The following is a 13,353-nucleotide window of genomic DNA, read 5'->3' as shown; positions in this document are numbered from 1 at the left end:
TGACTTAATCATATTTGCTTAAAAGGCGAGTCAGAATTCTAAAATGTCCAATTTGGTTTCACCTTGACAAAAAATGGGCACAGCCAGCAGACAAAGTGACCTGCTGTACCCTCAGAACTCTAACAACCCCTACAGAAGGGACAGCCTATTTCTAGATGCTTCTTTGGACAATTGATGTTTTCTGCTTGTGTAACGGCTCAAGCTGAAAAAGTTAGCATTTACCACCCAGTATGCAAAATAGCATTTTATTCATTCTGAAAACACCCTTTTTAAACCTTAACGAAAGGAGCACCTACTATTTTAGTATTCTGTTATTAAATAAATTCTTGTTTACTTTGTGATTTTATAAGAATTGAACATTTCTCTTCTTGCTCCCCATCCTATGGGATAAAACAACTCTGTACTTCAAATTCTATGGTATTCAATTATTTCTGAGTATTATTTTGAGATTTTACTTTGTACTAGTAAACTCCTTTGCTTCAGTGCTTCTCAACTTTGCCTATGCATTAAATTTAAATGTGAAGTTTTTTAAAAAATACTGCAGCCTGGGATTTACTCCTCCTTCATGTTTTTAATCCAGCCACTTTAACTGTAAACAACTAAATATATGTGTTCACTATTACTGAATTACTGTCTCAACACAAGTTTAATGGGGATTATTTTGGGTGTTATTTCAAGTAGTACTAACTGCCATCATATGTACTAGTTTGTTTTTTCAGGGATGCTTACCTCTCTCCCAAATTTTATAAGTGTTTATTTTGTTTATATACCACAACCCTATGAAAAAAAAAAATCTTAATTAGATATCTGTTGCATCATTCTATTACTAAAGCTCTAATATTAAAGTAGTTATGTACACTTGGACCTTCCTTACATATCAGTATCTTTCAAAAACTGATCTAGACTTTTACAACTATGATAAATTGAACTCATTAAGTAAATACATGTGTCAGTTTAATTTAGCGTGGGACTCTCTGTACCTTCCCACATAAAATAATTTCACCCAGCTATATTTTTGATGGTCTGACTTTGCATTTTTCTCTCTCAGGCCTTGTCTTGGGACCACTTGCACCTCCACCTCCTCCACCACTCCCACCAGGGCCTGCACAGGCTTCAGTAGCACTCCCTCCTCCCCCAGGGCCCCCTCCACCTCCTCCACTCCCATCCACTGGGCCTCCACCACCCCCTCCTCCCCCTCCTCTCCCTAATCAAGTACCCCCTCCTCCTCCACCGCCTCCTGCCCCTCCCCTCCCTGCATCTGGATTCTTTTCGGGATCCATGTCAGAAGACAATCGCCCATTAACTGGACTTGCAGCTGCAATTGCCGGAGCAAAACTTAGGAAAGTGTCACGGGTAAATACATTTCTGAAGTTGTTTTCTTTTTTTAATGTCTTATTCTTTCTAAATATCTAAAATATTGACTTTATTGTATTTTAATTTTATGAACTGTTAGGAACTTCATTGATTTAAAAAATGGAAATAATTTACCCAGGTGCGGTGTCTCACACCTGTATAATCCCTGAATTTTGGGAGGCTGAGGTGAGCAGATCACCTGAGGTCAGGAGTTCAAGACCAGGCTAGCCAACATGATGAAACTCTTATCTCACTAAAAATACAAAAATTAGCCAGTTATGGTGGTGCATGCCTATAATCCCAGCTGCTCTGGAGACTGAGGCAGGAGAATTACTTGAACCCGTGAGGTAGAGGTTGCAGTGAGCTGAGATCCTGCCATTGCACTCCAGTCTAGATAACAGAATGAGACATTGTCTCAAAAAATAAATTAAAAACTGAAATAATTTAAATTCATAGTAAAGTTGCAAGAATAGTATAAATAATTTCTAAAATTTCATCACCTAGATTTACCCATTAACATTTTACCAGTATTTGATTTATTATTCCTTCTTTGGCTATGCTTCCTTCATTACACATGCACTTTATTTGTTTGTTTGTTTGTTTATTTTTGAGATGCAGTTTCACTCTTGTTGCCTAGGCTGGAGTGCAGTGGCACTATCTCAGCTCACTGAAACCTCTACCTCCTGGGTTCCAGTGATTCTGCCTCAGCCTCCTTAATAGCTAGGATTACAGGCGCCTACTACCATGCCCGGCTAATTTTTGTAGTTTTAGTAGAGACAGGGTTTCCGCAGTGTTGACCAGGCTGGTCTTGAAATCCTGACCTCAGGTGATCCTCCTGCCTCAGCCTCCCAAAGTGCTGGGATTACAGGTGTGAGCCACTGCGTCCTGTCTACACATGCAATTTTGTCTGAATAATTTTAGAGTAACTCACAGGCATCAGGCTTCTATTTTCTTTCTTTCTTTTTCTGGAGACGGAGTCTTGCTCTGTCACCCAGGCTGGAGTGCAGTGGCGCAATCTCGGCTCACTGCAACCTCCACCTCCTGGATTCAAGCAATTCTCCTGCCTCAGCCTCCCAAGCAGCTGGGACTACAGGCACACACCACCACACCCAGCTAATTTTTTGTATTTTTTTAGTAGAGACGGGGTTTCACCATATTGGCCAGGCTGGTCTCAAACTCCTGACCTTGTGATCCACTCGCCTCAGCCTCGCAAAGTGCTGGGATTAAAGGCATGAGCCACCACGCCCAGCCCAGGCTTCTATTTTCTAAGTACCTCAGTGTGAATTTTATAAGAACAAGGACATTTACCTGCATAACTGGTAGTATAATTATCAAAATCAGGAAAGTTAACATTGGTAAAATACTGTAATCTACAAATGTATCAATATTCAAATTTCATCTATAGTCCAATGATGTCTTTAGTGACAAATATTTTCCAGTGCAAGATCATTTATTGCATTTAGTTATAATGTCTCTTGGATATACTTTATGACAATTTCTCAATCTTCCATAATAACTAGCATTTTTGAAGACTGTAGGACAGTTATTTTGCCTGTTATCCTTCAGTTTGGTGTATCTGATTTTTCTTCAAGATTAGATTCAAGTTATGCAGGAATTGTTTTAACAGGCATATTATCAAAGTAAAGTTCTGCCCTTTTTAGGGCAACACAGGAAGAGATACATGATATTGTTTAATCGAATTCTCGGTGATACTAGTTTTGATAAACTCTCGTTGATATATAAAGTCAATGATATATAAAGAATCTATTGGTTCTTAAGGCTTGAAAAATAATATTTAGGTTTTTAAAATTAATGCTGATGTTTCCTTCTGTTTTAAATGTAATATATTAATAAAAATTTGGTTGTCTAACATAGGAGTTGATTATGTCTGTATATTCTCATTAAGATGGAGGATGCCTCTTTCCCAAGTGGAGGGAATGCTATTGGTGTGAACTCAGCCTCATCTAAAACAGATACCGGCCGTGGAAATGGACCCCTTCCTTTAGGGGGTAGTGGTTTAATGGAAGAAATGAGTGCCCTGCTGGCCAGGAGGTAAGGAATTTCATTATAGTGGACATGCCCAGGATTGAGAGGATTTTAATTTTATTCCCAAAACAACTGACTAGATGCAGTTCTTCCCTCATAGTGAAGTCATTCTTATACTGCATCAGATGATATTTTTAAAAATCGGATTTGCCTTCTTTGTAGGAGAAGAATTGCTGAAAAGGGATCAACAATAGAAACAGAACAAAAAGAGGACAAAGGTGTAAGTTAATACAGTCTACCATACCTTAAAATGTGGAATTCAAGCATAGCTCATTCAGGAAATGGTGTCAGTGTTTATTTAATTTGGACTTAATTAGTTTGAACTTATATTTGCTAATCTTTATGCATGTGAAGTGGCTTGTTTTGACTGTTATTTATAGATTTTTAATGGCAGTTTTAGTAAAATGAGTTGAATATGTGGAGTTGTGGGAAAAGCACTGAAGTTCAAACCTGTAGAGTTTAATTCTGTTCCTTAAATGAGTGAATAACATTTCACTACTTTTTTTAAAAAATCTCTTAGAATCTCAGTTCCCTTGCATTAATTTAAAATGAAAGAATTAGCCTAAATTAGTATGTTTCCCTTAGGAGTTCAATGGTTATTGGCTGTGCCCCTTAAGAGTGTGACCTTCATGCCCTCCTCCCTGATTGAGCTGGGCAAACTCTGCTTTGTCTGTGCTGTATATTGGTGTGCAGCAAATATGTTTCCCCTGCTCCATTTGGCCACCTTTGTTGCCATTCCTCAAATCTGTCTCTTGTGTCTGGCTTTGCAGCCTTGGCCTAGTGCAAGTTCTTAATGAGAACACACAAGGAAAGGAGCTTTGGGGAGGGCCGAAGGGGAAGTGGTTGAAGGCAGGAGAAGAAAGAAGTCTAAGATGAAAAGAAAGGGACAGAAGACCAATGAAAGAGAAAGTAGGGAGTGGCAGAAAGAATATTAGAAGTGGACGTGTAACACACTAAATGTATATAGAGCAAGTTACTAGTAGATGTGATATTAATATATATCTGTATATTTAGGAAGATTCAGAGCCTGTAACTTCTAAAGTCTCTTCAACAAGTACACCTGGTAAGTTCAAGATAAATATGTTAACCTTTATAAATTTTCTCTAAATGTTAATACTCCCCAGTTAAAAATTCCCCCTTTGTCCATATTTGAACCAAGTGACTGGACACTAAAATGCCAGAGTTTTTTGTTTACACCCAAAAGCATTAACTTTTTTACTCCTGGAAGCTGCTGTTACTTTCTTGAGGTTACTTACTAAAACAAGGAAAATATTAATATACCATTAGATTACAGGGAAGTAATTTTCATAATTGATTCCTAAAGGTAAAAATTAAGTGAGCATTTTAGCTAGTACTGCAGTTTCTTTCCGAACATTGTCAAATTGAGAAGGGTGTCATTCTAGCCATTCATTGGGGTGATATTGATAATTAAGGGAATAAAATTTCTGATTTGTAAACTTAAAAGAATATCCTTAAATTTTTTGGGAAGTGTTCCTGAATTCATTGAAGTTTCTGGCATTGAGTATTCTTGAGCATCCAGTAAATTACCTAGAATATTAACAAAGTGTATTTCACTAGAGGTACTTAATGAGTACTGTATCCAAGATGAGAATACAAACTCATTACATAGTCATATGTCATTTCTTCATATTTGATTAAAGACTAAGGGCTGGACTCTCTATTCAGCTCCTTATCTATTCTGGAATGATGCGACAAATAAACTTGATAAGTTAATATCTAGAATGGTCCATAGGAAACCATTATTGAGAAATGCTCATATTCCTACAGTTTTGATTTAAAGACAACCAGCTGTATCTACAATTCCCTTTTTAATATTTATTTATTTATTTTTGAGATGGAATCTCACTCTGTTGCCCAGGCTGGAGTGCCATGGCACAATCATGGCTCACTGCAACCTCCACCTCCTAGGCTAAAGTGATCCTCCCACCTTACCCCCACCAGCCGCCAAGTAGCTGTACTTCTGTTTTTGTTTTTATGATTGTAATCTATCTTCCCACCCCCTCAATTCCTCATTCTCATTATTGAACAGTGACTCTTCAGTAGTCTGATTGCTGTATCGTAATTAACATCATGACTTTGTTTTCCTTCTGAATAGGACTCAGTTTATGTTATTTTCATTAAAAATTCACTGGTTTGTGAGTCACTTATTTTAGCTTTATCTTCCTTTGTATAAGCCAGAATTAATTACATATGCTGTCATTAGTAACACATAGATATTGTAAATCCAAACTGTACTTCAGGGTCACAGAACCTTTAGAAAGAGCTATAGATCCTCTTTCCAGGGAGGAAAATTGTATTTTTTTTTTTTTTTTTTTTGAGACGGAGTTTCGCTCTTGATACCCAGGCTGGAGCGCAATGGCGCGATCTCGGCTCACCGCAATCTCCGCCTCCTGGGTTCAGGCAATTCTCCTGCCTCAGCCTCCTGAGTAGCTGGGATTACAGGCACACGCCACCGTGCCCAGCTAATTTTTTGTATTAGTAGAGACGGGGTTTCACCATGTTGACCAGGATGGTCTCGATCTCTTGACCTCGTGATCCACCCGCCTCGGCCTCCCAAAGTGCTGGGATTACAGGCTTGAGCCACCGCGCCCGGCCGAAAATTGTATTTTTATACGAATTTCTTCATAATTCAGAATATTCATGAATTTCTTAAAGGTTATCCATGGACTCCAAATTAAAAATTTCTTATCTAATATATAATCCCTTATATAAAATATGAAAAACTAAAGCACAGGATTTTTGTGTATGCTATATATATAAAATCAAGTATTCATTTGAAAGGGCAAGGCCTCTTTTGTCACTTGTTTCATTCTGTTTTTGAATTGACATTGTGTCAGACACCTAAAGTGAAAGGTAAAGTCCTGAGCGCAAAAAACTCATCGTTCAACTGGGAAGATGAGACACACAGGTGTAAAATTTACCTTTTACAGCCACGTGTTGAATACTCAGTAGTTTGTCAAAGACGAGGAGATGACATAGTAGTCACCTGAGTCATCTTTGTAGAGAAAAGTGACATCTTAGTATGGCTTGAAGAGTATTTAGTTTGACTGAAAGCGAGGGAAGGTGTGATATTTCAGATTGTAAGTATAGCATGAGCAAAGGTATGGAGTTAGAGATCAGCAAGAAGACATTAGGAAAAAGTGAATAAATTAGAATGGGGAATTCTTTTTCAGGAGTATTGGGGGGGAATGTTGGAAATATAAGTTAGAAACAAAAATGTTGAGAGCCTTTTATAAAATGATCAAGTGTTTAGACTTTATCCTGCACGTATTGAGTTGACATTTAATTCACTGAAACTGTTTGAGGCACATTAAAATAGCACTTGTGGTTTTCCCATTGAAACTAGGGAGGACTGAGATAGGCAGACCGATTAAGAAGCTCTGTACACGTGCCAGTAAAGATCGTCTGAAGGGAACCCAGCCCCTGCCCTCCTGAAACACACCTGAGCTCCTTAGAGAGCAGAGGGCCTTGCTTCTCAGTGTCCACAAAGCCACTTGAACAGCTCTTCCTCACAACCAGATGAGCGCTTTTAAGACTAAAAGATGGTTCTGGTTTGCTGATTGAGAAAGGACCTCAGTCAGCTGTTAAAAGGTGTCACTTGCTACATCTTCTCCACTTTGGAATTACTCCCTCATCCTTCCACCTGCTTCCTCTTTAGTGACAGCGCCCTGATGACCATTCCCCCTCCCTGTCCAGGTGTCCCTCAGTTTCAGTCAGGACTTCCCTCTTTTCACCTGCTTGGGCTGGTGTCAGTTGGATGTTTCTGATTCCGTCTGTCCCAAATCCCATCCGATTATTTGATCTTCCCCGCCAAGTGTGGAACTTGCCACCACTGTGGCGGTCATTGAGAGATTGTGTTAGCTGTTAGAATACAAAAGAAGGAATATAAAAAGGAAGGAATTTGGTTGATAAGGAGTAAAGCAAGATCAATAATGACTTTGAGATTTCACACCTAATGCCTGCATGCAACAGAAATCCAGAATCAAAAGCAGGGCTTCATGGAAGAGTGTGTTTATTTTTGCGTAAGTGTACTTTGAAGAGACCATAAAGTACCTAAGTGAGAATGTGCAAAAGCCAGTTTGAGGAGCTGCATTGGAACTCAGAGCAGTTTAAGTTAAAACTATACAGTGAGACCACAACTCATAAATAGACTTCATTCTCATGTGGCCCAAATTCTTTCCTCCATGACAAGATTCCACTTCTGATTTTACCCAGTTAGTGAGGTCAGTGACAGCATCAGTGAGTCAGCCCAGATTAGAAAAACAATTCAAACACAATAGACAGTCAACTAGTGAGTCACTCACTACATAGTGTCTTTTGTAATAAGAGCTTAGAGAAGACTTGTTTATATTTAACTGGAATTATCTGCTAAGTCCCAAGAATCGATTGTTTAAGACTCAAGGAAATGCAATAGAATTTCAGGATTCTGAAATTTATTTTGAATTTTTCCTTTTTTTTTCCCAAGAGGCACTATTTGAATTTAGATTAAATGTTGAAATACATGAACATATTATAAATTACACTTACTGTTTTTATCATTGGTACTAAAAACAGTTTAAAATAGTGTCAGTAATACTATCCCATTTTAATTGAACAGTCCTAATTTTAAAATTATCCTACTTTATTCTTACTATTCTTTCTTTCTTAGGGAAACTACTTACCATCTAGTTTATAGAATTATAATATTTTCGACTTAACAATGTAAGTTTTTCCTAGGAAACTTACCGTACTTGCTTAATAATTTCTTCTCATTTTAAGATCTGGGATTGTGCAAATTAGAATCCTTACAGATTTCAATTAAAGTTTAGAATTTAAATTTTTATTTATATTACTGCTATGTCAACAGGTATAATGATATTTAGTATTTTGTTGTTTTATAATAACTCTGGAAGCATATATTTAATAACTTTTGTTCTTTATTTTTAAAGAACCAACAAGAAAACCTTGGGAAAGAACAAATACAATGAATGGCAGCAAGTCACCTGTTATCTCCAGGTATCAATTTTTTTCTCTAAGTTTTATATTTTATTTGTATAAAAAAAGAAATTAATACATTCTTATCGTAGAAAAAAGTTGAATGGTAAGTTAGAAATTATACAGAGGAGCCCATAAAACTCTCATGATTCTATTGGACAGCCCACTGAGCTTCATTATATCTTACTCATCTATGTTACTAGTGATTGATAAATTCTACCCTACATTAGCCATATTATCTGAGATTTTAAGATAGCTTTATCTTTCCCAATTTGTATTCTGAAAAATTCAAAACTACAGAAAAAAGGATAGTATAGTGAATATGCGTGTACGCATTTCCTAGGTTTAACTGTTGTGAACGTTTTGCCCCACTTGTCTTATCTACAGATCCACTCTTTCATTCCCCTCTGCTTAGTTTGAAAGTGGTTCACAAATAAGAACTGCTTCACCCTAAATATGTCAGTGTTTTTTAGAAGAACCAGGACATCTGCTGTGTAACCAGAATACCATTATTACTCTTAAGAAATTTAACATTGAACAATAATATTATCAAATATAGTAGATAGTCACATTTCCCCATTAGTCCAATTGATACAGATTTTTTTTTTTCCTAAATGTAATTTTTGGAACCTTTTTAAAACCTGAAAATCAGCTGGAGAGAAAAGAGAGCAAAATGAAACCTAAAACTTTGAATTTGTAAAGTAGAAACATGTTATTTCCCTATCTCATTTGAAACTTGTAAGTGTAATCAAGTTAAAAAAGATAGTATCCAGAAATGAGGCTACTCAATACTTGTTTCTACAAGTGCTTGTGGGCATAGTTTAGGCAAATTTGTTCTTCCTTTAGCTAGGCATACTTTATTTTCATAACTAAATTTATATCACAGCTCTTGAACATAGATGAAACCTTTTCTTGGTTTAAGAGACAATTTAAAGAAAGGGCTTGTATTTTTCCCAGAAAAAAAAGTATGTATTTAGAAACGAAAAGGTATTTTGTCTTTTCTTTCTGAGCTATTTGCCTTATTTTTGTCTTTATATAAAAAGCAACTTGACTCTAATTATAGAAACCTAATGAAGATAAGTACAAGGATAGACTTTATATTATCACAGACCTGCTCTGTTAGTCTAAGTCTAAATTTGGATTTGGCTTTCTGTGTGGTTCTTTCTGCTAATAGGAAATAAGATGACACAATTGTTTAAGCTCCACAAAGAAACTAGGCCTTTTGGAATGTATAAAAGCTTTTAGTTTTTAAGTGGTTGAAATATGATCATATTTGACTTTAGAAGAAAGAGGGGAATTGCTTTTGGCGAACATGTGTTTTCAGTAGAGTAGAAAAATTGCACATTTATGTTTCTCAGACTCCTAACTGAGATGGCCTTCTAACACATCTCTGCTAGTTAACAGACTGTCTTCAGTAGCACATTACGAAGTGCTGATTTATCAAGGCCATAAAAAGGAGCTGGCCAGGCGTAGTGGCTCACGCCTGTAATCCCATCACTTTGGGAGGCCTAGGTCGGTAGATCACTTGAGGTCAGGAATTGAAGACCAGCTTGACCAACATGATGAAACCCCCTCTCTATTAAAAATACAAAAATTAGCTGAGCATGGTGGCACATACCTATAATCCCAGCTGCTTGGGAGACTGACATGAGAATCACTTGTGCCTAGGAGATGAGGGTTGCAGTAAACTAATAATCATGCTGTTGCACTCCAGTCTGCAGACCTGTCATGTGTCATTTGTCCTTTCTCTTTATCCCTGCTTCATTGATCTGCATTCCATAGTGAGCTAAAGCCAAGCCTGCATTGATGGCAGAAGTCATGTCTTAGAAGGGACATGGAAGACGTTCTCCAAGTGGAATACATTCTTTGATGTATTTGGTCCATTTAGTAAAGGAAAAGTCGTTATTTGAAAGATTTTTTTATTTTTCCTAATTCCAGGAGGTAGGGATTTTTTTTCCCAGACTTCTAAAGGAAATTTAATAAGTGCTCTAAAGGTCACCATTTTGAAAACAATTTTTTATAGATTAGTTGCATCTTGAGTCTTAATATCCAGTAGTGCACTGTAATCATATTCCAATTCTGTTAAGTGGTTTTCCTTTCCCATATAGAAATTCTGAAACTCCTGATTATTTCCTGACCACTCATATATTTTTTGATAGATTTCATCCAACTACTGATATATAGGTTTTAAAATTTCACCAAAACCTATTTTAAACCATAGAATACTTAAAAAATATGTTTAAAAGAATAAGAACAATACTACTTTCCTTCCTAATTTATCTCCCCTGTTCCTTCAGAAAGCAAGTAAATTAGCCATTTCAACTGTGCCTCATCCTTGCATTATAGTGAAGGTGCCCATTTCTCTTTGGAATATCTTTGTCAAAATATGTTAGTGGTAAGATGGATTAATGTCTCATATGTGAGATACTGCATATGCTGTATTTGTTAATTGTTGATGTCAGAGTAAAAGCAAGAATATTGTGGTTAAAAATGCTTTAAACTATGACTGGATTATAACATTTGGAAGTTTTGTGAATTCATCTGTGGTTTTTAAGACCTTACAGATCTTGTATTCAGAATGAGGAAAAGTAGTCCTTTGCAAGCCTCCTGAGAAGAGTTAATTTTATATACTTTTATATACTTACTGTGCCTACAACCTATAAAAAGTAGCCATTGTATAGTGATTTTTAAAATTTTCTGTAACTAGTAGTCTCAAAATATCTTTTCTATTGGGGAAAATCGGTTATTTTAAGGTTAATAGACTCTTTCAATTCTTGTTTTGTTTGCTATTAACAACCTATAAAACAGTAACATGATGAGAATTATTTTTTAAAGTTCTATTGTGTATCCCTTTCAATGGTTTTCCCCTTCATAGACGGGATTCTCCAAGGAAAAATCAGATTGTTTTTGACAACAGGTCCTATGATTCATTACACAGGTATCATCCTGCTGTGACGTGTGATTTGAGACTTTTAAATAACATGTTCAGGATAGGGCTGAGCTTTTTCTACCTGGATTGGTAATCACCACAAAGGAGTTTTTTGTTTTTTTTTTAAACTTTATTTTGAATACCTTTTAAAAATTCTGCCATCACTTTACAGATGGATTAGGTTAAATACAAATGGTAAACATAGTTGAAATACTAGACTGGTAATCTAAGGCCACATATATTATCTAGGCTATTTGTAGCTTAAACATTTTCTTTTAAAAGCTGTTCTCTTTATGATTATAAGACAAGGTTTCAAAAAACTGGAATAGAAGATCCTTTTCCATCTGTTACTGGAACATGGGCTGATATTATAGCCACGGTTGTGGATAATTGATTCTTTGAGGAAAATCTCTGTTTCCTAGATACTTTGTAGTAAATTATCTTCGACAATTTAACGTCCAGCATCCTGAGTAGATTGTTTTCTAGGATGAGCCCCATTTTTTAATTAAGAAGACTTAAGATACGAACTAGGTTTTTCTTAATTAAAAAAAATTGACAGCTAAAAAAAAATCTTCATGTTTTCCAGTTACTTACACAATTAATTTGGCAGAATAGGGACTTAAATATAGTAGTACAGTTATTTTATAGGCAGATGTTTAAAGGCAACACTCTCATCATAAAAGAAAACCGGCCCAGCATGGTGGTTCACACCTATAATCTTGGCAGCTTGGGAGGCCAAGGCTAGAGGATCATTTGGGGTCAGGAGTTCAAGACCAGCCTGGGAAACATAGTGAGACCCCTTCTTTACGAAAAATTTAAAAATAAGCTGGATCTGGTGGCTTGTGTCTATAGTCCCAGCTAGTCAGGAGGCTAAGACAGAAAGGTATCTTGTGCATAAGAGTTACAGGCTGCAGTGAGCCATGATCACACCACTGCACCCTAGCCTGGGTGACAACGAGACCCTCTCTAAAAAAAAAAAAAAAGCAAAATAAAAACCTGAGAAACCCTCATTTGGTGATCAATTATGATGAAAACTCATAGATAAGAAATAACTGAAATATATCTTTGTTATACGCATCTATTTTTTATACATCAAGTCCACTGTGAATATTAATTAAATGGTGTTCGTAGTGGATGTCCATCACAGTGAGTTGGGAGTTCTGTAAGCAGACTTTGGCCAAATTCTTACTTGCTAAAATTATGTTTATGCCATTAATGATCAAAATACTTGACAAGTTAATATTGTCAGCCAGTTAAATCTTCACAAAACTTTTAAATTTCAATGGTGAAATAATTTTTTCTGCTTTTTCTTTCCTTTGAGGTGGTTTAATTGTTTTGGCTTAAAAGGTTTCTTTAGAAAATTTGCTAGTACATAGAAAAATAGCATTTAACAATGAGATTTTTAAGGCTGGGTGCCATGGCTCATGATTGTAATCCCAGCTCTTCAGGAGGCCAGAGAGGGAGGATCACTTGATTCCAGGAGTTTGAGACTAGCCTAGGCAATGTTGTTAAACCCGTCTCTACAAAACATACAAAAATTAGCCAGGCATAGTTGCATGTGCCTGTGGGAGGCTGAGGTGGGAAGATGGCTTGAGCCCAGGAGGTCAAGGCTGCAGTGAGCTGAGATCATGTCACCACACTCCAACCTGGGTGACAGAGTGAGACCCTGTGTCCAAAAATATATATATTTTTTAAATGTAGTAAAATCTGCTCAGTTATCTTGCTGCTTTCACACATAGTGCCCACTGGGGTGTTATTGATAAATGTTTTTGGTAAAAGTTAAGAAAAAAAGTGGTGATTACATCTTTCCTTCAGTATGAAAAGTTCCCCCCTTTAGTTAATTATCATGGTGGTGGTGGTGATGGATTGCATGTTAGCATGAATTAAATTTTTTAAAAATTGCATGTTTCCACAATTGTTTATTATATAACAATTTTTTGCATTGCCTAATAAATATGGATATATTCATAACATACTTGCCCAATTAAATACCAGACTGTAGTTGTTCATGTGAATTTCAGAGGTATTCA

At 36.4% G+C, this 13,353-nt stretch overlaps 1 protein-coding gene across 12 annotated transcripts in view; it reads left to right on the top strand.

The window, feature by feature from the left end:
• The window catches only part of ENAH (ENAH actin regulator), a 158,976-nt gene that overhangs the window by 136,427 nt on the left and 9,196 nt on the right, over nucleotides 1-13,353 (top strand). For 6 of the 12 annotated variants that reach the window (XM_064383555.1, XM_064383561.1, XM_012459782.3 and 3 more), the window contains 6 exons: nucleotides 1,049-1,353; nucleotides 3,260-3,405; nucleotides 3,562-3,619; nucleotides 4,414-4,462; nucleotides 8,349-8,415; nucleotides 11,270-11,332. In XM_064383555.1, the coding sequence (XP_064239625.1) occupies nucleotides 1,049-1,353; nucleotides 3,260-3,405; nucleotides 3,562-3,619; nucleotides 4,414-4,462; nucleotides 8,349-8,415; nucleotides 11,270-11,332 (688 nt within the window). The remainder of the gene's footprint in view (nucleotides 1-1,048; nucleotides 1,354-3,259; nucleotides 3,406-3,561; nucleotides 3,620-4,413; nucleotides 4,463-8,348; nucleotides 8,416-11,269; nucleotides 11,333-13,353) is intronic. The other 6 variants (XM_064383558.1, XM_021677180.2, XM_012459784.3 and 3 more) reach the window with 1 other exon arrangement.

The sequence above is a fragment of the Aotus nancymaae genome, unplaced genomic scaffold (genome assembly GCF_030222135.1).
Source record: "Aotus nancymaae isolate 86718 unplaced genomic scaffold, 86718_ANA_hifiasm-v0.15.2.pri h1tg000032l_0, whole genome shotgun sequence".
Classification (NCBI taxonomy): Eukaryota; Metazoa; Chordata; class Mammalia; order Primates; family Aotidae; genus Aotus; species Aotus nancymaae.
Note: the sequence above shows the minus strand (reverse complement) of the source record. Positions and strands in the feature narration are given on the sequence as shown.